We start from the raw sequence: 27,278 nt of genomic DNA on the forward strand, positions 1-27,278 counted from the left end.
GTCTGTGACAATGCTCTGTGAGAATCCAGTTAACTCTTCCACTACCTGTCAACTACAAAAAATTGTCCAACTATTTTTCCCTCATGAAAACCACCTGAAATAATGACCAGTCCTCCTAATGTGCGGTGATCACTAAATTTAGTATTCCCCTGCTTGAAGTACAGACCTAACAAATGGCTCTCCCAATTTTGTGAACTGCAATCTAAATCTAGACCAAGACTTCAATTGCCTTCAGGTGTTTCCAATGTGAAATGTTTGCTTCCGTCAGCAAAGACACACTGATAAATTAAACAGACGTATGCTGTAAGCCAGACCTTCGCCCTGAATTGCTAATTATGTGACAAAGTCGTATGTTTTTGGATGATTCAGAGACACAAACAATTACACTACTTTCAAGCCAGCTCTTTAATTCTGTAAACCATTTTTCTAACAGAGTTTTAGGATGCTCATTCTTAGAAATGCTTGCTGTTGTTTTCCAAAGAGATAGCGATAGTCATTCCACCTCTGCCGGGACGTCTAAAAATGGCTCAGTTTCACACTTCTTAGTCTGAGCTTGCAGATAAATATAGATTAGCGTTTCATTGTAATTAACTCCAAGTTTGTTTGAATTGCACTTACCTCAGGGTTACATGTTAGTTTCTCAATCAAATCCTTCAATTTATCTCGAGTTTAAAGTTTACTTCCGAAAGCTGAAAGGTTGCATTCGAAAGCAAATGAATTATGAAGTAGAGTTTTCTGCAACATTAGTATTAACCTTCCATACATCATAACCTTTCTGCAGCTATTATCTCACCTCCACCTTGGATATCCATTAAAACCATTACTCTCTCACCCTGGCCATTTCCCCAGTACAACCCTTACCTCTGTTTAAGTCCAAAGGGACACAGATTTAAACAGAATTTTTTTTTTATAATTATAAAGTTGATAAGGTTCTGCTCATTTTTAACTGAAATTATGTCGAGCAATAGAAATTTACTAAACTTCACTATTCAAAACATATAAGATCTGAAATAGTCCTGATATGTTTAAGGATTGGTTGGTGTCATGACCATAGTCATAGAGGTCTATAGTACAGAAAAAGGTTGCTCATTTCTGTGCCAGTCAAAATCACCCACCTAACTACTCTAATCCCACTTTTCAGCACTTTGCCCATAGGCTTTTTTGCCTTGGCATCGCAATCGCACATTTAAATACTTATTAAATGTTATGCAGGTTTCTGCCTCTACCATCCTTACAGACAGTGGGTTCCAGATTCCCATCACCCTCTGGGTGAAATCATTTTTCCTCACATCACCACTAAATTGCTGTGCTTATCGTAAATGTATGACCCCGGTTATTAATTCTTCCATAAAGGGAAATATTCCTTCCTATCTACTCTATCTATGCAACTCATAATATTTTACTATATAATCAATACCTCTCCCTGTATATTAGTTTGAAGTCAGATGAAACTGACTTTCATCTTTGTTAGATATTTCCTCCAAAAATATTTTTAATATTTGCATCTGTAGAGCTGAAAAAAAGACATTTGTTGAAGCTTTTTGTCTTGCACTTATCAGGATATTTTTGATATTCGGGATTTTGGAGGCTGTGATTTTGAGGTAATGTCACCCGTCTAATAATTTTGTCTCAGCCTAATGTTCTGTGTCCTTGAGTTTGAATCTCATCATGGCTGATGATGAAGTATATATTCAAGTAAATCTCAGGAAGTAAAAGCTAGTCTAACAGCGGCCACGTAAGTACAGTTGATTGTTGTAAACATGCAGCTTGTTCAAGGAATATCCTTTAGGGAAGGAAATCTGCCATCCTTCCCTGGTATGACCTGCAAGTAAGTCCAGATCCCAAAAATATGAATGACTCATAACTATATGAAATGGCCTGACTGGCCATTCTGTTCAAGAGCAAAAAGGCTGGCCCAAATAGTGATGCCTACATCCCAGAATTGAATTTTTTAATGAAAAAATGTGTATAAATTTTAAGCCATTGAAAAGCTTGGTTGTTAACTGTCAATCATATTAAGGGGTGCATTCTCCATGGCAATACCTCTTCCCAAGCAAAGTTCACTTGCCAATTAATCAGCACTCTATTATCAAGCAGTATAAATGATTGTTTTCCTCATGATCTGGTATTCTTGCAAAATGTCCTGATTGAGTGTAAGACAGAAAGCTTCAACAAAATGTGTCTTTTCTCAACAATGCTCAAGATCTATACCTGATTCCTGAAGAAGGACTTATGCCCGAAACGTCGATTCTCCTGTTCCCTGGATGCTGCCTGACCTGCTGCGCTTTTCCAGCAACACATTTTCAGCTCTGATCTCCAGCATCTGCAGACCTCACTTTCTCCTCAAGATCTATACCACCAAAGGACTCTATTATATCTGATAACTATGTGATATATTTTAAGCATTGTCATGATACTATATAGACTGACAGCACTGAATTATACTATTGGCTGCATTGCAAGTAAAATGGTGGTCCGATCATGCTAAGGGTACTAGTAATAGACAATTTTCATATATATTTTGTTGACTGGACACCTAACCTGCTAAAAGTCCGCCAACATCTTCAATTTTGTTGGGGACAGATTTTCATCTTTGAGTGTTACACCTTAGCAGGACATTCAAATATTTTAGCACCCTTCAGCTGTTCACAAGCTAAACAGGAAAATATAGTATTTTGTTATATGAGAAAGTAATTACTTTCTCCACACCCACTCCAGTGCAATTCTAGTTGATCACATTGAACAATATCAAACTTTATATACTGAAAAAGCAAATTGATGAATATAACATTATTCCACATGGTCAGACAAGTAACTTTCTTCACCTGTTCCTGCAGGGCCTTCTTCATTGCTTTTATTTTCAGGTCTTCTTCATCCTCATTCAACGAGTCACGTTTTCCAAGCTTACCTGGCTTGCCAGCCTTTTGAAGTCTGCTCTTTTCACCTCTGCCATACTGCACAAAACCAGAATTCCCAGCATGAAATGAGCAGGATGTAGATTTTTCAAAGAATGTTCTGTACATGTTATCAAATAACAAAGGCAAATTTATAAATATTTATATCTGTAAGATAGATTCAGATATGGCTATAATAAAATGTTAAAGGTGTCATCCATTACTGTTGGTACTACTCATTTTGGCTATAAACTACAGTAACTTCTAACATTTTCACCACAAGTACAATATTCTTGTTACATTTAGATTGCTAATATTGGCTAAATAATGAGATAAACATGAAAAGTATGTTATTATTTATTATGAAATTTGGATTTTCAAATTAAAGGTAGATGGGTTTTAGTTTCAGTTCTACGAAGATCTTCTTTTTAAAAAAATAGGTCACACAATAATTTGAAACAGTGAACTAAACATATCCTTTCCAAGAAAGCATGTGATTCAGTCAAGTACTGAACAGGTTACCTGTTGTGTTAATTGATACAATGCCTATCCTGCCGAGTTTATGACAAATAGAGAAAACAGACTATTTTAGTTTGGTTTTTGGCTTCTGTTCAGAACATACAGATTTTCAGTTCAGGAGAGAGTTTTCTCCCCAGCAGAAGAGTTTTATTTTGTGAAGTAGGTACAGTTAGTAAGTTTGCAGATGACGCCAAAATTGGAGGTGTAGTGGACAGCGAAGAGGGTTACCTCAGATTACAACAGGAGCTGGACCAGATGGGCCAATGGGCTCAGAAGTGGCAGATGGAGTTTAATTCAGATAAATGCAAGGTGCTGCATTTTGGGAAAGCAAATCTTAGCAGGACTTATACACTTAATGGTAAGGTCCTGGCAGCGTTGCTGAACAAAGAGAGTAGTGCAGGTTCATAGTGCAGGTTCATAGTTCCTTGAAAGTAGAGTTGCAGGTAGATTGGATAGTGAAGAAAGCGTTTGGAATGCTTTCCTTTATTGGTCAGAGTATTGAGTACAGGAGTTGGGAGGTTATGTACAGGATATTGGTTAGGCCACTGTTGGAAAATTGCGTGCAATTCTGGTCTCCTTCCTATTGGAAAGATGTTGTGAAACTTGAAAGGGTTCAGAAAAGATTTACAAGGATGTTGCCAGGGTTGGAGGATTTGAGCTAGAGGGAGAGGCTGAACAGGCTGGGGCTGTTTTCCCTGGAGCGTTGGTGGCTAGGGGTGACCTTATAGAGGTTTACAAAATGAGGGGCATGGATAGGGTAAGTAGGCAAAGTCTTTTCCCTGGGGTCTGGGAGTCCAGAACTAAAGGGCATAGGTTTAGGGTGAGAGGGGAAAGATATAAAAGAGACCTAAGGGGCAACGTTTTCACGCAGAGAGTGGTGTGTGTATGGAATGAGCTGCCAGAGGAAGTGGTGAAGGCTGGTACAATTGCAACATTTAAGAGGCATTTGGATGGGTATATGAATAGGAAGGGTTTGGAGGGATATAGGCCAGATGCTGGAAGGTGGGGCTAGATTGGGTTGGGATATCTGGTCGGCATGGACGGGTTGGACCGAAGGGTCTGTTTCTGATTATCAGTGGCACAGAAAGATATAGGAATGAAGTGAGTAATAGGCATTGAAGTGTGTGATCAGTCATATTGAATGATGATCGGTCATATTGAATGCCATATTATGTTTAGTTAATGGCTTAGCTGTGCATGAACATTTATTTAATCAGTAAAAATGATAAATCCCTTGCAAAACTGGAATCAGTGGCTAACAGGAGGCAAACTCTCTAGGGGTTGGAGTCATACCTTGCACATAAGAACATGATCATGGTTTTTGGAGGTCAGTCCTCTCATCTCCAGGATATCTCGGTGGGGGTTTCTCAGGGTAGAGTCCAAGGCCCACATGTTTTTAACTGCTTCATCAATGACCTTCCTTCCATCATAATGTCAGAAGTAGGGATGTTTGCCGATGTACAATGTTCAGCACTGTTCACAATTCCTCAGATACCAAAGCAGTCCACATTCAAATGCAACAAGATCTGGTCAATATCCAGCTTGAGCTGATAAATGTCAACTAACAGACATGCCAAATAAGTGCCAAGCACTGACCATCTAATCACTGCACCTTAACATTCAATGGTGTTACTATCACTGAATCGCCCAGTATCAATGTCCGAGAAGATACCATTGACCATAAACACAGCTGGACTAGCCACATAAACACAATGGCTAATAGAGCAGGTCAGATGCTAGGAGTGCTACAGCGAGAAATTCACCTGCTGACTCCCCAAATTCTGTCCACCATCTGAAAGGAGGCATGAAGCAAATGTCAGGTATAGACAGCAGGGATTGAGTGAATCCGTAGGAGAGTATAAAGTCAGTATGAAGTATCCTTAAGAGGAAAAGCAGAAGGGCAAAAATGGGACATGAGATAGCTTTGGCAACTAGGGTTAAGGAAAATCCAAAGGGATTCTACAAATACATGAAAGACAAAAGAGTAAAAAAAGAGAGAATCGTGCCCCTTAAAAGATCAGTAAGGTCGCCTATGTGTGGAACAGCAGGAGACTGGGGAGATGCTAAATGAGTATTTTGCATCAGTGTTTACTGTGGAGAAGGATATGGAAGATAGAGAATGTGGGGAAATAAATAGTAATATCTTGAAAAATGTCTGTATTACAGAGGATGAGGTGCTGGACATCCTAAACCGCATAGAGGTGGATAAATCTCCAGGATCTGATCGGGTGTACCTTATTGTTATAAAGGTGGAGGTCGACCCTGCTCTGATAACGAAAACAGAAAAACCTAGAGAGGCTCACCTCACCCTATAATCTGTCAAAAGTGTGTGAAAAGTGGTATAACCTGCCTCTCACCTGCAAGCTATTATGAAATGAACTCCTTTTCACTCACTCTATAAATCAACAAGTAACAGTTTACTTATCTAACTCTAACAGTGAACAAATTAACTGAACCGTTAACAAACCAAACAATTCCCCTTAACTACTAACTATTTCCGAATAAAACAAAATTCTAATGGTATGCCGTTCCAATAAATACAAGTCACATTTACATAAACCAAAATAAATTTTAAAAATTAGAACCTAGTCCTCACAATTACACCTTGGGTACGTCTTTGGAATATCCTGTGCCTTCTCTGCTGATCTTCAGTCGGGAACGCCTTTCTCCATCAAATTTCTGTGTCAGGAATATTTGCTAAGAATGCCGCTGTACCTTTAGTAAGATGATGGTTACTCAGCGCTTAGTGAATTCTGAGAGAGCCAGTACCTTTCTCTTTAGAGCTGTTGGTTGGTAACTCTATCAGATGGCAGTTGCTCTCCCCAGTTTTCCAAAATGCCCTCATCTTTTATACCCTTGATGACCTATCAATATTTTTACAATCGGATTGGTCCTAGATTGTCAAAACCATCAGATTAAAATTTAATAGGTTTTTGGTAGCTAAGGGTCTGAATTAAATTAGGGTCTGACTAATTTTAAAAAGCCTGTTGACTTGATAAAACTGTGCTTGGCCTTTCGATACAAAATTCTTGTTCTCCCTGTGCCTGCAAACTTTAAAGCAGCTCACAGACTTCCATTTTAAATCTAAGCACCAAAACCCTCTCCCCTGCCATCTTTTAAAGGGACCACACAATGTTTTCCCCATTTTACAAATTGTACACACCAACTTTGCAACACTTACAACTCTGTGGGATGCTAGGGAAGTGATTGCTGGGCCCCTGGCTGAGATATTTGTATCATCAGTAACTGCAGGTGAGGTGCCAGAAGACTTGAGATTGGCCAACGTGGTGCCACTATTTAAAAGGTGGTGGTAAAGAAAAGCCAGGGAACTATAGACCAGTGAGCCTGATATCAATGGTAGCCATGTTGTTAGAGGGAATCCTGAGGGACAAGATTTACATTTAATTGAAAGGGCAGGGACTTATTAGAGATAGTCAACATAGCTTTATGCATGGGACATTGTGCCTCTCTAACTTGATTGAGTTTTTTGAAGAATTAACAAAGAGGATTGATGAGAACAGAGCAGTGGACATAATCTTTATGGACTTCAGTAAGGTGCTCGACAAGGTTCCTCATGGTAGACTGGTTAGCAAGGTTAGATTATATGGAATACAGGGAGAACTAACCACTTAGATATTGAAGTGGCTCAAAGGTGGAAGACAAAGGGCGATGGAAGATTAATGTAGACTTAAAATGTTAGCTTATTCTCTTTCCATGGAAGTTGTCCAATTTACTCTGATCTTCAGTATTTGTTGTTTTCGGTACAGATTCCAACATCTGCAGTAATTTGTTTCTCTATAGAGAGTGGTGTTGGAGCATTGCTTTTCAGACTGGTGGCCTGTGACCAGCAGTGTGCCACAAGGATCATGCTGGGTCCACTTCTTTTCATCATTTATAATAAATGACTTGCATGTGAACATAGGAGGTATGGTTACTAAGTTTGCAGATGACACCAAAATTGGAGGTGTACTGGAGAGTGAAGAAGGTTAACTCAGAGTACAACTGGATCTTGATCAGATGGGTCAATGAACCTAGGTGTAGCAGATGGAGTTCAATTTAGATAATTGTGAGGTGCTGTATTTTGGAAAGACAAATCAGTGCAGTATTTATACGCTTAATTGTAAGGTCCTGGGGAGTGTAGCTGAAGAATTAACAAAATCCTTGGAGTGTAGGTTCATAGTTGCTTGAAAGTCGAGTCCCAGATAGATAGGAGAGTGAAAAAGGCTTTTGGTTTTCTTGACATTATTGGTCAGAGTACTGAGTTCAGGAGTTGGGAGGTCATGTTGCAGCTGTACAGGACATTGGTAAGGCCACTTTTGGATTACTGCGTGTAATTCTGGCCGATAGGAAGGATGTTGTGGAACTTGAAAGGGTTCAGAAAAGATTTACAAGGATGTTGCCAAGGTTGGAGGATTTGAGCTATAGGGAAAGAGTGAAGAGGCTGGGGCTAATTTCCCGAAGTGACGAAGGCTAAGGGGTGACCTTGTAGAGGTTTATAAAGACCTCCTCATGGGTCTGAGCTATGCCTGCCTCTTCGTAGGGTATGTGGAACAGACCCTCTTCTGCAGCCACGCAGGCACCATCCCCCACCTTTTCCTCCACTATATTGATGCATATTGGCGCCCCCACTATTGGCACCCCCTCATGCTCCCATGAGGAGCTCAAACAGTTCATCCACTTCACTCACCCCTTCTACCCTGACCTTAAATTCAGCTGGACCATCTCTGATACCTTCCTCCCCTTCCTGGACCTCTCTGTCTTCATCTCCGGTAACTGATTTAGCACTGATATCCATTTCAAATCCACTGACTCCCACAGCTACCTTGACTACATCTCTCACTGCTCTCCTGCAAAAATGTGATCCAATAGTCCCAATTCCTCTACCTCCACCATATCTGCTCCCAGGATGAGGGATTCCACTCCAGGACTTCCCAGATGTCCTCCTATTTCAAGGAACGTAATTTCCCCTGTCCTGTGTTTAATAATGCCCTCAACCACATCTCCTCCATTTCCCACACCACTGTCCTCAAGCTCCCTACCCCCAACCACAATAAGGATAGAGTCCTCACATACCAGCCCACCAATCTCCAAATCCAATGCATCATCCTCCAACATTTTCACCACCTCCAATTAGACTCCACCACCAAATAAAATTTCCTTCTTCACCCCTATCTGTTTTCCATAGCGACCGTTCACCAATAACTCCTTTGTCAGTTCCACACTCCCCACCAACCTCTCCTCCACACCTGGTACCTTTCCCACCAACCGCAGGAAGTGCAAGACCTGCCCCTACATCTACTCTTTCACCTCGATCCAAGGCCCCAAACAACCATTCCAAATCCAGCAGATATTCACCTGCGCTACTGCTGATCTTGTCCCTTGCATCCGTTGCTCCCAATGTCTTGTAGAGGAGACCACAAAGTGCACACTCGAGGACGAGTTCGCAGAGCATCTGCACTCTGCACACTCCATTCACCACCAGCTCCGGTTGCCAGCCATTTCAACTCCCACTCCCACTCCCTTGGCAATATGACCATCCTTGGCTTCCTCCACTGTCAAAATGAAGCCACCTGCAAACTGGAGAAACAACACCTTATATTCCATCTCTGGAGCTTACAGCCTAATGGCCTCATCATAGAGTTTACCAGCTACAAAATCTCTTCATCCCCAACCTCATCATATGTCCAACCCTCTTCTCCTCCCACCTCCTTGACCTGACCATCTTCCACACGTCCCATTGAACAATCACAATCACCTCCTACCTGCATCCACTTATCACCATCCCACCTACCTATCCATCAGCCCCACCCCCACTCCCACTCCCTCTATTGATTTCTGAACTCCCTTCTCCCTCCCCAGTCCTGATGAGGTGCCCTGACCCAAAACGTCAACTTTGCTCTTCCTCTAATGCTGTCTGACTTGCTGTGTCTTTCCATCAACATTTTATTGACTCTGACTTCCAGCATCTGCGGTCCTTACTATCACAAAGTGAGCTAAGGTTGACCAAAATCATCACATATAGACCTCATACAACCAGTGCATAAAGGAGGTCCATTTCATCCCGTTGAATACACTTGATTCAAACTCAGTGAGCTAATCATCAGTCCCCTTTTACATAGCTCTTCTTTTTTAAGCAGGGGCATCCATTTTACAGAGTGCTGAATGTAGTTAACACCTTTAAATTGATTGAGTCTTTTGAAGAGGTGACCAAGAAGAACGATGAAGGCAGAGTGGTAGAGGTTGTCTGCATAAACTTTAGCAAGGCCTTTGACAAGGTTCCGCATGGTAGACTGTTTAGTCAGGTTAGATCATATGAGATCCAGGGAGATCTAGCCATTTGGACAGAAAATTGGCTTGATGGTAGGAGAGAGTGGGTGGTGTTTGAGGTTGTTGTTCAGTCTGCCAAAAAGATTGGTGCTGGGCCCACTATTGTTTGTCTCTTATATAAACAATTTGGATGAGAATATAGGAGGCGTGAATAGTAAGTTTGCAGATGATACAAACAATGGTGGTATAGTAGACAGTAAAAAAGGTTAAAGTGAGGACTGCAGATGCTGGAGATCAGAGCTGAAAACGTGTTGCTGGAAAAGCGCAGCAGGTCAGGTAGCATCCAGGTAACAGGAGAATCGACGTTTCGGGCATAAGCCCTTCTTCAGGAGGGCTTATGCCCGAAACGTCGATTCTCCTGTTCCCTGGATGCTACCTGACCTGCTGCGCTTTTCCAGTGAAAAAGGTTACCTGACAATACCACAGGATCTTGATCAACTGGGCCAATGGGCTGATGGAGTTTAATTCAGATAAATGCAAGATGTTGCATTTTGGCAAGACAAACCAGGGCAGGACTTTCAGAATTAATTGTAGGGCTCTGGGGAGAGTTCCCGAACAAGACATGTGGAGTTACAGGTACACGGGGTGGTGAAGGTGGTGTTTGGCACATTTGCATTCAAATCAGTCAGAACAGGAGTACAGGGGTTGGGGTGTCATGTTACAGCTGTACAAGAAATTGGTAAGGTCACACTTGGACTACTGCTTACAAGCAGCTCCTTGTTAGTATAGTGATTAGTATCCCTGCCTGTTACACAGGAGACTGGGGTTCAATTCCCTGATAGACAGTGTGAGCTAGGCAGTGCACAAATAAGGATATGTTCTGACAATACCAAATTTGGTGGTGTAGTGGATGGTGAGGAAGGTTCTCAGAGTATGATGAGTCAAAGAGTGGCAGGTGAAATTAAATTTAGATAATTGTAAGGTATTGCATTTTGGTAAGGCAAATCAAGGCAGGACTTATATACTTAATGGTACGATCCTGGGGAGTGTTGCTGAACATAGAGACCTTGAGGTGCAGGTTCATAGTTCCTTGAAGGTGGAGCCACAGGTAGACAGGGTAATGAAGGTGGTATTTGGTATGCTTGCCTTTATTGGCAAGTGCATTGAGTATAGGAGTTGGGATGTCATGTTGCGATTATACAGGACATTGGTTAGGACATTTTGGGCATAGTGTGTTTAATTCTTGTCTCTCTCCTACAGGAAAGATGTTGTTAAACTTGAAAAGGTGCAGAAAAGATTTATAAGGATGTTGCAGGGTTGGAATGTTTGAGCTATAGGGAGAGGCTGAAGATGTAGGGGCTGTTTTCCCCAGAGCATCAGGGGCTGAGGGGTGACCTTACAGAGGTTTATAAAATCATGAGTGGCATGGATAGGTGAATTTCCAAAGTCATTTTCCCAGCCTGGGAGAGTCCAAAACTAGAGGACATAGGTCTAAGGTGAGAGAGAAAAGATTTAAAAGGGACCCAAGGGGTGTATGGAATGAACTGCCAGAGGAAGTGGTGGAGGCTGGTGCAATAACAACATTTAAAAGTGGCACGGTTGCATAGTGGTTAGCACTGTTGCCTCACAGTACCAGAGACCTGTCTGTGTGGAGTTTGCACATTCTCCCAGTGTCTGCGTGGGTTTCCTCCCACAGTCCAAAAATGTGCAGGTTAGGTGAATTGGCCATGCTAAATTGCCCATAGTGTTTGGTGAAGGGGTAAATGTAGGGGAATGGGTCGGTGGGTTGCTCTTCGGAGGGTTGTGTGGACTTGTTGGGCCGAAGGGCCTGTTTCCACACTAAGTAATCTAATCTAATATAATCTAAAAAGGGATCTGGATGGGTACATGAATAGGAAGGGCTTAGAGTGATTTGGGCCCAATGCTAGCAAATGAGACTAGATTAATTTAGGATATCTGTGAGCATAGGTGGGTTTGACCGAAGGGTCTATTCCCATGCTGTATGACTCTATAATTCTGGTCACCTGCAATGGGAAGGATGTTATTAAATTGGAAAGGGTGCAAAACGATTTTTAAGGATGTTACCGAATCTAGAAGTTTTGAGTTATAAGGAGAAGCTGGTTAGGCTGGGACTTCTTTTTCCTACGGCATGAGAGGCTAAGGAGTGACCTTATAGAAGTTTATAAAGTCATGAGGGACATGGATAAGGTGAAGAGCCAAGGTCTTTTCCCCAGGGTAAGGAAGTCTATAACCAGAGGTATAGGTTTAATGATGAGAGAGGTACGATTTAAAAGGGGCCCAAGGGGCACCTTTTTCACACAGGGTGGTGCATAAATGGAATAAGCTGCCAGAGGAAATGGTAAAGGCTGATACAATTACAAAATTTAAAAGACATTTGGATAGGCACATGGATAGGAAAAGTTTGGAGGGATGTGGGACAAATGCAAGCAAATGGGACTTGTTCAGTTTAGTATACCTGATAGGCATGGACTAGTTGGGCCAAAGGGTCTGTTTCCCTACTGTATGACTCTGACTTTATATAACTTATCAAAGTCAAAGAACCATGTGTTGCTTTGAATTTAATGAAATAATAGATTTTAAAAGTTAAAGATGTAGTTACAAAACTTTTGGTTAGCTTCAGTCATAATACTAAGTCACATGAAAATGTGGGGAATATCAAACTACAATCTGATGAGGCTTGAGTGACTGGGAAACCAGCTTTCACATGACTGGAGAGGTCTGATCAGCAATACCTTTCCCACAAAGTGCTATCTAAAGTATAGGAATCATTAAAGTCAATGTTTGTTTATATTTTCCTCTCTAATTTCTTCAAAGGGCTATACAGAGACCTACACAATCTTGTTCCTCCATCTTTCCCCATCAATTCACAGCACTTGCAAATTCAGACTTTTCCAGCAGTGGCAACCTGTGCAATTCCTCATACAATTGGGATGCTTCTGAGGTCAAAGTTTAGCATCATTCAATCTGATTTAACATCCTGCCTCATTCTTTTTAGTGGTAAGTAGAAAAATTGTTATTTTTATTAAGTAGTATAAACAATTCAATTTTAATAAGTTACATAGAACTTCACACGATGGTTTAGCAAGTTTATCAAGTGAACAGCAAAGCAATACAAACCAGGAAGACCCATATTTGATTGCTAGATTTGTACAGAGTTAGATGGCTGGGGTCATTGTTTAATGCTGCAATGAGTTTCAGTGGCCTTCAACTGAGAGGGGATGCATTTGGAGTTACATACATACTAAATAAAATGTTTGTACTTCTGACTGAAATCATGGAAAGTCTGGCTTCGGCTTTGCAACTCACAACATTACATAGCTTGTCAAAACTCACTGCCTAAAAGAATAATGAGCTGTTCACTAGATCACACACTCAGACTGATGCTCACATCAGGGAGGGGAGAAAAGTGACAAAGAAATAAATAGTAAAGCAAATAGAAACAGTGTATCTCCTGCCAACTCATTTGACCGAGAGGCTGATGCTGTTGACGTCTATCATTGTGGACCCACATCACACTTGAACCAGAACCAGAAATAGTGCCCCTGTTGTTCTAGATAATAGGAACAGGAGTAGGCCATTCAGCCTTTTGAGCCCGCTCCACCATTCAATATAATCAGGACTGAGCAACCTTCTCAGTATCCTGTTCCCAATTTTGCCCCATACTCTTTGATCTCTTTAGCCACAAGAACTATATTGTCTCCTTTTGAAAGCATTCAATGTTTTGGCTTCAATTATTTTCTGTGGCAAGAGAATTCCACAGGTTCACCAGTCTAAGTGAAGAAAGTTTTCCTCATCTCAGTCCTGAATGGTCTATCCTATTTTCTTAAATGGTGACCCCTGATTCTGGACTTCCGTGTCGTTAGGAATATCCTTCCTGTGATTATCCTGTCTAGTCCTGGTAAAATTTTATAAGTTTCAATGAGAACCCCCTCATTCTTGTAAACTCTGGTGAATGCAGTCCTAACTGAGTAAAACAAGATGGAAGGTGGGAAAACATTATGGCTATAAGAGCTGCCCCTGTTTGAAGTGTTTTCAGCATTGGAGATTATTTCCACGAAGTTTTGGAGCAGTAATTACTGTTTTATAAGATGTGGCATTGTTTTGGAACTTAGGAAAAAAAGGAGATCAAAACAACAGCACTTTAAAAAAAAAGGAGGGAGAGAGAGCAAGCAGGGGCCATGTGGGAGGTGACACCAGTAGGGAAGTAAACCTGCACAGCTGTGATACCGAGCAGTGAATCTGTACAGCTGACTGCCTCTGCTGTGTAGTATCAAGTATCTCTGGACATCAGAGTTCATTCTAAGTAAAATAAACAAACAGTGAAATTCACAACTGACACTGGAGAAACCTGTGTGGGGGAACTCACAGAAGGGGAGCACCTAAGTGGCTTTTTAAAAAGTGTAACTTTCTCGTCTTTTTTTTTTGTAAATCTACAATAGTGACTGCAGTGGTATTTTACTGAAATCTGTCTCTTGGCTAAAGTTTAAAAATATAAAGCATAGGTACTACGTTATTCAAGAGCAGTAATACTGCTGGCTCTGTAGATTGTTAAGGTGCAAAGATGGCATTTATAGAGTGATGTGCTCTTTCTTTCGGATGTGGGAGATTAGGGAGAGTTTCCATGCTATTGATTATTATGTCTACAGGGAGTGTCTTTGGTTGCGAATCCTATCAGATTGCATGAATTGGTTGGAGCAGCAGTTAGAGGCAATGAGGAATTTACAGGAGCTGGGGCTGTGATGGATGGCAGTTATAGGAAGGGAGAAAAGTCTCAGATACAGTTGTGTAGATGGGTTACTGCCAGGAAGGTAGGAGGGCAAGACAGGTAGGGCAGGAGTCTCCTGTGGCTAACCCCATCTCAAACAAGTATGCTGTTTTGAAAAAAATGTAGGGGGTGTGATGGATTCTCAGGGAAATGCAACACCAGTGAAGTTTCTGTCTGTACTGAGTCTGGCTCTAATGTAATGAGGGCTATGTCAGCTTCCAAGTAAGCGATTGTGATAAGGGATTCTCTAGTCAGAGGCACAGACAGACGTTTCTGTGGCTGATAACAAGATATCAGAATATTCTCAAAAGGGGAGAGGGAACAGCAGGAGGTTGTTGTACACATTGGAATTAAGGACACAGGAAGAGTCAAGGACAAGGTTCTTAGGAGAGAATATAGGAAATTAGGCAGGAATTTTAAAAGTAGGCCCTCAAGGGCAATAATGTCTGGATTACTCCCAGTGTCACGAGGTAGTGAGGGTAGGAAGAGAAGGATAAGGCAGATGAATGTAGGGCTGAGGAGCTGGTGTATGGGAGAAGGATTCACATTTTTGGATCATTGGAATCTCTTCTGGGGTAGAAGTGACCTGTACAAGAAGGATGGATTGCACCTGAATCGGAAGGGGACGAATATATTAGTGGGGAGATTTGCTAAAGCAGCTCGGGAAGACTTAAAGCAGTAGGGTGGGGGGGGGGGGGGGGGGGGGGGGGGTGGGGGGGGTAGGCAAGGGTGGTGGTGATGGATAGTGAGGAGTGGATAATGAGACAGGGAGATAGTGAAGTAAAAGATCAGTCTGACACTGGTGCAGTTGGGAAAAGGAGCAAGTTAAAACAGTCAAGGCAGGCAGGAACAAAACGGAGAATGAGGGAGGACTGATAAATTAAACTGCATTTATTTCAATGCGAGAGGCCCAATAGGTAAAGCAGATGAACTCAGCTCATAGTTGGGAACATGGCTCTGTGATATCATAGTAATTACAGAAATGTAGAACAGGACTGGCAGCTTGACTTTCCAGGGCATAGATGCCACAGTAAGGATAGAAAGGGAGGGGACTGGCAAGAGAGGAGGGGGAATGGTGTTTTTGATTAGGGATAACATTACACCTGTACTTGGGGAGGATATTCCTGGGACTACATCCAGGGAAGTTATTTTGGTGGAATTGTGAAAAATAAAAGGATGATCAACTTATTGGGAGTAGACTATAGATCCTCCACCAGGTAACAGGAAATTGAGAAGTGAATTTGTAAGCAGATCTCAGTTCTCTCTAAGTACAATAGGATGATTATGCTAGGACATCCTTCTGCAGATAAGGAGATTAAAACTGCACATAATAGTCCAGTTATGGTCTCACTAAGGCCCTATACAATTGTAGCACAATATCTCTGCTCCTGTACTCAAATCCTCGCGCTATGAAGGCTATCATACAATGTGTTCTTCACTGCCCGCTGTGTTTGCATGCTTTCTTCCAGCAACTGGTGTAGAAGGACACCCAGATCTTGTTGCACCTCCCCCTTTCCCCATCTATCACCACTCAGATAATAATCGATTTTCTGATTTTGCTGACAAAGTGGATCCACATAGTACTTCCCTAGCCATGCACTTGCTCAAATCACATTGAACCATCCCTGCATCCTCCACATACCTCATTCTCTCACCAGCTTTATATCATCTGCAAACTTGGAGATGTGTTGCGGTCTTTTTCTTGCTGTTTTCCTAGTCATCTCACTGACCATCCCCCGACCCTTACTGCTTCCCTTGTCGGCTAGCTTCCAGACAGGGAACCTGTTTAAATATTGCATGCACCCTATGGAGTTAAACCTCAGGGAAAGACTAAACTTTTGAACTTCCAGAATCCTTCCCCTGACCTGGAATTCTACCCCAGTAAATATCAGACTTTATGTTAGTGGGGAAACAGTTGAATTTTTGCAGTTAGCCTCAGTATTACAGGATTAGGACAATAAATAATCTCAGGTGTTCACTTCTGAATGCTTTAGAGTGACTTGTGCTAGAAAATATGTGGGCTCAAAAGGTTTGGGCTTGGTATTGAAGCTGGACATGGACTTATTTCTCAGTAAGTCCGTGTCTCCAGAAGAGAGAAGTGGACATTTTGAAGAGATTTATTGAAATTATGCACATTTTTATATATTTCCTTTAACACAAAAATTTGTGTTTCCCCTATGCTGTTTGCAGTTTTAAATTTACAAAGCAACACTTTCTCCGTTGTTTTATGAGTCGATACCCTACCAAGACACAATCCCATGACTAATTACACATATATATTGAGTTAGCTGATTTCAAACAGAGACATAACAATTCATCTCATAAGAGTTACTGCTCTCAATCCTAATGAAGGTGCACATGTGGACATTATGTAATGGTGAGATCAGCTTCAGTTATAATGATCTGTATAGCTGTTAAAATGCCTGCTAGCATTCATGGGTGAGACTCACATGGAGAGAATGAAAACTTTGACAAGTGAAAGAGGATTGATAGGGAATAAAACCCGAATACTAATTGAGTGTCCATGGAACAGAGGAGGAGTGAAAATGAGGACAGGGAGGTGAAGAGATAAAGAAACAAAGAGGTCAGATTATATATGTATGAACTGGTCATTTATAAATTCAACACATTTTGGCATTTAAAATTACACAACACATCACATAACGGGTACATTCATTGTTGATGATTGCAAGTGTTGAAAACATTCTCCCTGTGCCTTTTAACACTTCAGCAACACTAAACTGTGTTTACTGGGCACTCCACAGAATCAACCTTCTTCCAAACAAATGGAACACTGCCAATACATATTAATCTCACAGATTAATACAGAATGTAACCATCACAACAACAGAAAATGGTGCCTTCATCACAACAATCATTTTGATTCACAGACAAGAAAATAATACAACAAAGCTCTTTCAAGAAACATTACTCTAATTGATGGATAATCGAATAGGGAACTAAGTAGAACGCATTACCCCATAGCATATAGACTTCCAATATTCCATCATATATTTATCAAGGGCTGAAATTATACTGTACTTTTTAAAATCAATGCTGTATCAAATAAAGTACATTCACAAACAGAAATCCAGTAATAACATGTGAATACTGATGTACCACCCTGCCCCTAACTGAAGCCAAAGATGACCTAATGTACAAACCAAAAATATAAAAATACAACCTATATCATTAATGTTTAGTAGGAAATGGCAGAAACTGCTTGCTATTAAGTCACAAAAGCATCTAATTTAGATAATAAATGAAACTAGAGTAATAACCAATACACACAATTGCTAGGATCAATCAATATCCTGAGCACATGTGCCAATTGTCTTTGCTGGAGATGGGCAGTCAGTGCCTAGTCTGCTTTTCCAGATTGGGAACCAGGCTCCCCACATGTCCACCAAAGTCTCTGACCTATCCTGGAAGCCAGCCTCCTGTTATTGCTTCTGCTCCATGTGACTGGAGTGATGCTGTAACACCATAGGTAGGAGCCTCCTATCATCAGGAGTTGCAGCGGGTAGCAGCCAGAGAGTGACATTTGGATACAGCATTGCTGAAGGAAGTGCTGTGCAGGGTGGTGCAGAAGATCTCCAGTACGAACTGAACCGATGATAGACAGAATTGACGTCCATTGTGGCAGAAAATAGGGTGAAGAAGAGGGCCAGGATAACTGAGTGGAGGAGATGGAGATTTCTACCTTAAGTTAAGGTAAGGGCAGCATGAACTCGTTTAGGGGAGAGAAGTAGCCAAAGTGACTGGCACCAAAATATGGATAGCAGGAATGAACTGCTCAGCATGAAAAAGGCTGTTGTGTCAGACAAGCTGCTAACTAAACAAAGACTGTCATCATGAATGAGGAGTGGGCAATATATATGTTTACAATCAAAATCCTGGGTAATCTTACGTAAAGATTCTGAACAAACAGCTCCCAGGATCCGCTGAGCAGACCAAGAAAGGCACTGCATTGGGATAGCATGGGTTTTAATTTTTATATTTGCAGACCACTTCATGAGATGCTCGTAGGCCCAAATGAATTAATTTACACCATGGAATTTGCTATTAGTAGATCTTCGATTAAACAAAACATTTCCCTTCTCAAGAACCGATGATTTGCTGCTGATAAAAAAATTTCAATAAATATGGTTACTGCCAAAATGCCATATATTGCACAGTTTTTAAAAGAAAGTAAAATTTTCAATGAAGATTAATGCCATGCCCATGTTCACTGTAAATTTCAAAGTTTTGGCAAATGCAAATAAACCATCAAAAAATGGACACTCTCTGGATGGAGGAGGTAAAGGAAGCTGACATTAAAACCTTCCACTGCTCCCTAGCTTAGTCGTAAAACAATCCTATTCCTTCATCACATTCCAGGCTATCATGTGTATGGGTTTCCTCCTGTCCAATAGGAGTGATGACATGTTAAATATAATTGCAACTTCCTATATTTCACCATCCTTTCAGATGAGTTACATTTTCATGTTATTGGCTTTCAAAATATCAGTTTCCTTCTGCAGCTTGCAGCTGTTAGTCAGCCTTTGCTGATAATGGATTGCAAAAGCTGCATATATATCAGTACTATCAATGGCTTTACCTTATAATTTTAGCCAAAATGTTGTTACTTGCACATTGTGATACCAGTCTGGAGTATCTGAGGCTGCACATACTGTCCTTCTGGCTGCTGCTTCTTATCTTTAAGTAAGGCTCGTTAATTCCTTACACACTGTAACACACCCTTACTGACATCTGTACATAATAAGTTCTTAACTACAGCTCTCCCATGTAGTGCCAAGACCTCATTCTTCATAAGCTCATTCAAGATCAGTTTCTCCTCTCTTACTGATTTCAGAATCATGTAATCAGAGACAGCATCATGATTTCCGTGAATCTCATTATGCCACATTGCTTGTACCACGTAGACATTAAGATACCATCACAAAACCTCCATCACAGAAATGCAACTTCATGAAAATAACAAACAAGAATGATAAAATCCCTACAGCCATTTGGCCTATTAAAGTCACACTGACCTTCCAAAAAACATCCTACCCAGACCCACACCATCCCTGTAAACCTGCATTCCCCATGGCTAATCCACCTAGCCTGCACACTCTGGACGCAATGGGCAATGACTTTTCATCTTTTACTTAAATAATCTAACTTTGGGATTGCGAAAATGTATTTTATCGATCTAGGATTCAACAAAAAAGACATCTGAATGGGTATGTGAATAGGAAGGGTTGAGGGGGATATGGGCCAAATACTGGCAAATGGGACTAGATTAATATAGGATATCTGGTCAGCATGGATGAGTTGGACCAAAGGATCTGTTTCTGTGCTGTACATCTCTATGACTCTAAGCTCAGTTAATGATTTTGCATACTGAAATGCCGCTTAATTATTGTAACATCAGTTTAAACTAGAAACTGTCAGAAACTCTTTCCTTAATACATCTTTTTTTGATTTGGTCGTGGCATGTGGAGGTGACTAAACGGGAGAGCACTTATTGCCCATCCCTAGTTGCCCTTCAGAAGATGATGGCAAGCTGCCTTCTTGCATTGCTGCAGTCAGAGCTAATTCGTTTATTCTATCTAAAACAACATTTTGCTGCAATTTATGGACGACAAAGTCTGTGCAGATGTGACTGAAGAAGCTTTAATTGCAGCCCCCAGGCACACATTAGGTGAAAAGAGACCTTCTTCCTGACTTGACACAGCCTATCAGTGTCCTATAAGGTCTATCAGTTTTCAGCTAATCAAGACACCAATGTGTCTTATTCCTCTCTTCACTTAAGGACGGACTGGTTTTGTCCTTTCATTCCACTGCCCGAGAGGGAAGGTGAGGTTTACGTCCCTGTTGCTCTGGCAACACTGAACACCATGGAGGCCAGCAAATAATGCTTCTCTCCTTCAGGCAGAAATTACTTTGTCATTTTCAGGGTGCACATTGTTGGGCCTTTTAATAAAACTGAGAAGTAGACAAGCGTCTGTTTTACAAATGTGTGGCATATTATCAAATATAGATGTTCTGAGCTATTTAAAAATACAGCAGATAAACTAAGTTTAGTTCCCTAGAAACTCTCATGTTTCCCCCTTTCAGGCTCTCTACAGAGTTAATCTGTTTTACTTCCATTGAGGAAAGAACAATGTGCAGTGGCTTTCACCAGTTTAAAAACAAAGGCAAGAGCTGAATAAGAAGGAAATGTTGTCATGAGTTTCCATGACAAAGTACTTAACCATGTTTCTTTGTCTTTTTGAAGAATAACTGTTGTGACATAGTGCAGTGTCATACATTATACCTGAGAGATGAAAATCTTGTACTAGAAAGGCCAACACACACTTAGCAACAATAGGACCTCAAAGGTCTGATATTGTGCAGCACCGATATCTAAACATGGGAAGATTTAGTTTACAGTGTGGATATTAAAACAAAAGTTGGTAATCTGTCTTATAAAATACTTGCAAATTGGACTGGGGAGAAAAAAACCTTCATTAACATTAGATTCATTCTCATAAGAAAAAAAATCAAAACCGCAAATGCTGAAAATGAAATAGAAACATAAGATGCTAAGATGCATGGAAGAATTTAATTTATTTTAGCCTTTAAAGTAGTATTATAAAAATAGAACGGTGGCAAATGCAAATCTATCAGATCCTGCAAGAATCAACTGATGTGCTCTGCACTGACCCCTTTGGTACGTGTAAATTTAATAATTTCTGTTTAAGATGGTAACAATGGCACTTGAAATATTTTCAGTGCTAATTTTAGATTAGTGTCTTTCAGACATTCTTGAATTTCTGGATAGTAATTCCAAAAAGCTGGGCCCCTTTGTGCCCCTTTTAAGATCCAATTTCCATCCTGCTTCTTTATTATTCTAAACTATTGAATTTGTAGCTTTCTTTTTTCTTCTTTCACTGTTTTTATCTACATTCTCACATGCTTTCTCTCCACAGATGATGTCATTATTACTGAACATTTCCAACATTTACTGCTATTATTTCAGATTTCCAGCATTGGTAGTGTTTTGATTTTGTGCTGCTAAAGTTCTGCTCTGTTGTACTTTAGTATGGATGAGCACATTCAAGAGGACAGGCAGGAAAGGGGCACCAAGAAAAGAAAAGCTTGTATTTATATATAGAACTTTTAATATAGAAAAATCTCTCAAACTACTGAAGCATAATCAAGCAAAAATCAACAAATCAACAAGGAACATAAGGAGAAAGTGGGGACTGAAGAAGCTGGAGATCAGAGTCAAAAAGTGTGGCTCTGGAAAAGCACAGCTGGTCAGGCAGCATCCAAGGAACAGAGGAGTCGATGGTTCAAGTATAAGCTCTTCATCAGCAATGTTGAGTGACTGAAAACTTGGAATGGGCTGTGTTTTAAGGACAGCCTTAAAAGGAAAAAAAAGGAAGTTGAGAAATGGGCCATAAAGTGAGAAAATTAGAGAGCTTGGAGGCTTAGCAATTGCAGATATAGACACCAAGAAGCAAAGGGATCTCTGGATGCACAAATGTCAGTTGGAGGATTTGAGTACTTGAGAAGGTTACAGACATAGGAACGTGTAAGACCTTAGATGGATTTGAGTGTGGTGATGAGATTGTCAAATCTGAAGTGTTGGAGATTGAGAACCAGTAATAAGAAAACAGTGGGGTAATGTGTAAATAGCATTTTGTGCAGGTTAAGATATTATCAGCAGAGTTTAAAATAGCGAGTTTTGAGAAGATTTGTAGCTCAGGTTGAAGTTCTGGGTTCAGCTCAGCGAGCAAACCTACATCCATGAAAGTGAGCAGTCCAAAGTTTAAAATGAGCTCAAGCCGATGGAGGACAAAGGATGCAGGACATTGGAATAGTGATTTCCTTTTAGGTAACAAGGCAAGAAATAGGATTTTAGCAGTGCAGCAGCGGAAAAAGCCAAGGCAGATCAAAGAAGAGTGATATTAAGAAGGTGATTCTTGTAATGGGGATTGCACAGGGTCAGAAAGCCAGCCCAGGATCAAACGGGACAATGAGCTTGTGAATTGTCTTATTCAACTCAACTCAGTGTCCAGGCAGGGGCTGGATGTCACACAGAGAACAAAGAGGAAAATTGTGTTCGGGTGGGAAAGAGAGTGATTGGGCTGGAATGTGGGTAAGGGGTAGATGGAAAATTCAAGACTTTCTTGGGGGAAGAGTATCCTCTCCCATTCCAGGTGGCCTACAGGGAATGCTGGAAAAGCTATGCAGCTTGTAGAGCCTGCAGTTCTCATCTTCCTGACAACACTTAATAAAAGCACAGGGTTAGTTAGTATCTTTAATTAAGCATAGAGTGACTGACCACTGAGAAATATTCAGCTAATCAGAAGCAAAATAAATTTGTGAAGGGTAGGTGATGCCTGATGAATCTGACTGAACTCTTTAAAGGGGTAACTGATGTAGTGGGGACCAGGAAAAGTCTATGTCTGTTATTTAGGTAACTTTCAGAAAGTATTTGATGAGGTCCATCATAAGAGACTTTAGACATAGTTGATACTCATGGAAATGAGAGGGAGGTGAGAAGGGTCAGACACAGGACAGGGATTAGCTTTCAGAGGACACATTCCTGCCTGCCATCCATGTATCTGACTGCTAGAAGATTGGGACTATGGATAAGCTGCCTCACAACGTTGCCATGGTTTCTAAGTGGGGAAACTAGTCATTGTTTTTGCCTGCTAGGGAGCCAAATAATCAGTGAGTTAGTGAGTTGAGGCCCATAAAGGGCCATTAATTGATTACTTAAAGTCCTTAATTGCTGGCATTCTCGTGCCCACTAGACCATCTCACCCAGCACTTTTGCTTAGGGGGAGAAAAGGAAGTGAGTTTCTCTCCAGGGCCGACTCACCCAATTATTTTCCCTTCTCATGACTCAGTTGCCACCTCCAGGTCCGCTGCCTCCGCACAAGGTGCGAAACCTGCACCCACACCTACCCGTAACCTCCATCCAAGGCCCTAAAGGAACATTTCAAATCCAGCAATGATTTTTCTGCACATTCTCCCACCTCATTTACTGCATCTGTTGCTCTTGATGTGGTCTCCTCTACACTGAGACAACCAAAAGTCAACTTGCAGAGTATTTCAGGGAACACCTTTGATCCACACAGACCAAACAGCCCTACCGCCCTGTGGCCAACAACTTCAACTCCCCCTCACTCATCCCCAAGGAAATACAAATCCTGGGCCTCCTCCACTGCCAAATTAAAGTCACCTGCTGATTGGAGGAAGAACGCTTCATCTTCCGACTCAGGACTCTACAACCAAACAGCATCAGCACTGACTTCACCAATTTCTAAATCCCCCACCTCCTCCTAGATCCAACCCTCTTGACCTGTCCATCTTCCTGCCCACCTATCCACTCCATCCTTCCCACTGATCTATCAATCACCTCCTACCTGCATCCACCCATTTCTTTCCCACGTACCTTTACCCCAGCCCGAGCCCCACCCCTACTTACCCCTCAGCCCCCTTCCCTCTCCACATTCCTGATGAAGGGCTTATGCTTGAAAGGTTGACTCTCCTTCTCCTCAGATGCTGCTGACCTGCTGTGCTTTTTCCATCTTCAGAGAGGAAAAATATGCCCAAAGTCTCACATTGCTGGTATTGTACTATGTTAGGACCACACTGTTGGGGCAATGCAGCAGGACATCTACTGACTATCGGGTTTGTGCCGAAATAAAGGACTCACTATTAGTATATAGCACCAAATTAAAGGGAGAAAAGTCAATTTGCCTATATAAAGGTTGATGTACTTCAAAGTTTTCGGTTAAGAAAATACTTTGAGATACATCTGTAAAATACTAGTGTTTCTAGCTTTTCACTTCTCACTCAAATCTGGCTTCCTTTACCTGAATGAATACCCAATAGTTGTACCATAAGGAAAGCTTTAAGTACTGATCACTTTATTTCCACTATATTTCCATACCGACATCCTGGCCGGAAATATGCTGCTGGATTGCAGAAGACCAATAGTCATTACTTGGAAGGTTTATCACGTAATTGAGGTGATGGGTTTTACCTGTTTCTTGTGTTGAGGTGGAAGGTATGCATCCAAGAGAGAAGGAAAGGTGCTTTTTTTATGAGTAGACATTTGTAGGTGGGGAGAAACCAGGACAGCTGTAATGAAATAAATATTAGATAAGTATAAACTGCAGGATTAGAGTGGGTATTAGGAAAATGGGAAACAATCAGCTGGAACACATGGCTCCTCTTAGCAGCCATGTTTTCATGCATTTTAACTTTTCTCTAACTCTTCTGTATATGATTTTCATTTTTTGCTGTATCCAAACAATCATTCATGGCATGTATGCCATTGGAAAAAAGTCAGTATTCATCCAGGCAAGTGGAGAATATTTCAGAGAATATGTACAGAATTCCATCTTTGACCTCCTTCTAGAGCCACTATATTTATATGGATGATCTAATTCAGTTTCTAGTCAATGGTAGCCCCCAGAATATTGGTGGAGATGTGGATGGTTCTCTTTCCCTTCTGTTTTTCTTTCTCTATCCACTTCTTTAGTTGAGAGTTCGTGCATGGCACGGTGTGATATGGTATAGTGATGTGGCATAGCATGGATTACATTATCTTGTGTATCATGACATATTGTGTTTGGGTGTGTTGTGGCTGACAGGGAAAGGAAGAATTGCCATCTGCTTTAGAAGTCTGATTTGTGAGGAATTAGTGGCTCTTGGCAGAGTTTAATTTTAGAACATCCAAGCCAAACTAGCCAGCAGTGCCTCATAACAAATGTTTTGTTAAGTGCATTTTAAGATGTTGGATTCAATTACACAATAGCCACCAATTTCAGATGTGCACTTGAGGAAAACCTATTTAGACAAAGTTATTTTTTATTGAGCATCAAATCATATTTGGAAATAATCGGCTCGATATGCAATATGCCTCTTATTTGATATTATAAAGATAAAAGACAAACTGTACCTCAGGAGTTGTGTCCACTGTCGCCATGTCAGAAAGCCTGTAAATGAGGGGGGAACGTGTAATGGGTGAAAGGGGAGTAAAAATAAAACTCAGGGATGACATCCAAACATTCCGCCAAACAAAGAGAAAATAACCAAAACAACCCAATATATAGCATTTCGGTGCCTCAATCAGTACTTACCCAAAGAAGATCGGAACAGTCAACTTCTGAGAGTGTTGTTGCTCTGGGTGACTGGAGACGCTGTGCTGAGAGGATCCCACCCTCCGCCCACAAAACGCCGTGACGAGTTCCACTTTTGGTTTTAAAGCGAATGGTATTAATAGTTCTGCAGCAGGTAATAGGTGGGTCCCCAGCACTTCAGTTCCCAGCCGCTGCTGTCTATAGATGAGACACAATATTCGCATTCCGGTTTGTGCTGGGGAATTACTTGGAATCCTACCAAAAACGCTTCATGCTGCCCTGTATTTTCCTGTTAGAGCCTTTCACAATTACGTTGGGAGGACTCGCCACCCTCATTGTAAGCGTTATTCTACAGGACTGTATATTCCAGTCTCTCTTTTACTTAACCATCCACGACAAATTTTAAGACGAAAAATGTCCCTGTGAAAATGGCTGCTGAAACAAAATCCCGAAGACGGTAATATTACACAAGGTTAGATGTGCTTCTTTCAACTTAAAAATCTACACAAAACTCTGCTCGATAATGGACAGGTCAAGTACAGGTTGGGTGACCACCCTAGAGGACACACTCAGTGTCAGCATAACTCCCAGCTACCAGGCACCTGTTACTTTAATTTTCAACTTTGCTCTCACATTGACCTTTCTGGCCTTAGCTTTCTGCAGTTTCCTAATGAAGCTCAATCCACGTTCCGGGAAGAGCACATCACAGCCATTTTAGAGTATGGCCCATAGAGTTTGTGCTATCTCTCTCCAAATCAATCTCGGCAGTCTCATTGCCCCACACTATCCCATTGGTTCTGTAAGTTTAGTTCCCTCAAGCATTCATCCTGTTCTTTTTGAAATCATTTATCATCTATTTTCCACCATCCTTACAGGCAGCAAGTTCCAGCTCATTACCACTCTGTGCATAAATATGTTCTTCACACATCTTCACTTTAAGACATTGTTCTTTACCTACTATATCCAAATCTGTCATTATCATAAACCCTTCATCAACCTTTACTCCAAAGAGAAAGCCCAATTTCTCCAACCTAAACTTGGACCAAAACCCCTCACATCTGAATTCATTCTGGGAAATCTACTCTGAACTGCAATATACAAGTTGTGGCCTAATCAGATCCTTATAAAGGTTCAACATAATACCAAAATGTGCATTTGGAGCCCTGACCGGTGTTCACACGTTTGCAAGGTGGTTGAGACATTTCCAAGTCATGATGACAGGTTTTGCAATCATAGTTTACAAAAGGGAAAAAAATGGTTTAATTTTTCCAATTTAGAGGTAAAGGATTAGAAGTTATTTTGGGACCATTACATCAAGCAAAATGACTAAGGGTCTGCAGCAAAAAGTGCACTGATAAGTGTTGCGAATGGGTTTTCGAACCCTGGAGTAATATTATGATGATATCACAGAGCTGCTCCTCAATGGGGAGAAATAGCAACTTTTGGGCAGTCAGAAAAAGAGAGAAGCATATAGAGTAGACTAACAAGCATTAGGCAATAGAATTCACAGAATTTTCTTGCAATGATGGAGCTGTTAAATTAGAGCCTGATAAATCTTTGATGAGCAGGTATTGTAGTATTTAGTCTTAATGCCTAATAAACTGTTTATAAAGACGCCCAATCCTGAAGACAGTTCTTGATCTTGCCTTCTCCTCAATCTGTCTGTCTGTCTGTCTG

The 27,278-nt window shown here is 41.0% G+C and overlaps 1 protein-coding gene across 1 annotated transcript in view; it reads right to left on the reverse strand.

Annotated features, from left to right (window-relative positions):
- LOC122552905 (uncharacterized) overlaps positions 1–25,690 on the reverse strand; it is a 153,254-nt gene extending 127,564 nt beyond the window's left edge. The window contains exons 1-3 of the mRNA XM_087991440.1: positions 25,602–25,690; positions 24,500–24,597; positions 2,826–2,954 (exon numbers count right to left, since the gene is read on the reverse strand). Of these exons, the coding sequence (XP_087847566.1) occupies positions 2,826–2,954; positions 24,500–24,571 (201 nt within the window). The 5' untranslated portion in view covers positions 24,572–24,597; positions 25,602–25,690. The remainder of the gene's footprint in view (positions 1–2,825; positions 2,955–24,499; positions 24,598–25,601) is intronic.
- Positions 25,691–27,278: the final 1,588 nt, after the last annotated feature.

This window comes from Chiloscyllium plagiosum, unplaced genomic scaffold, assembly GCF_037043375.1.
Source record: "Chiloscyllium plagiosum isolate Xiang-an unplaced genomic scaffold, Cpla_swu_hap1 HiC_scaffold_10, whole genome shotgun sequence".
Lineage (NCBI taxonomy): Eukaryota > Metazoa > Chordata > Chondrichthyes > Orectolobiformes > Hemiscylliidae > Chiloscyllium > Chiloscyllium plagiosum.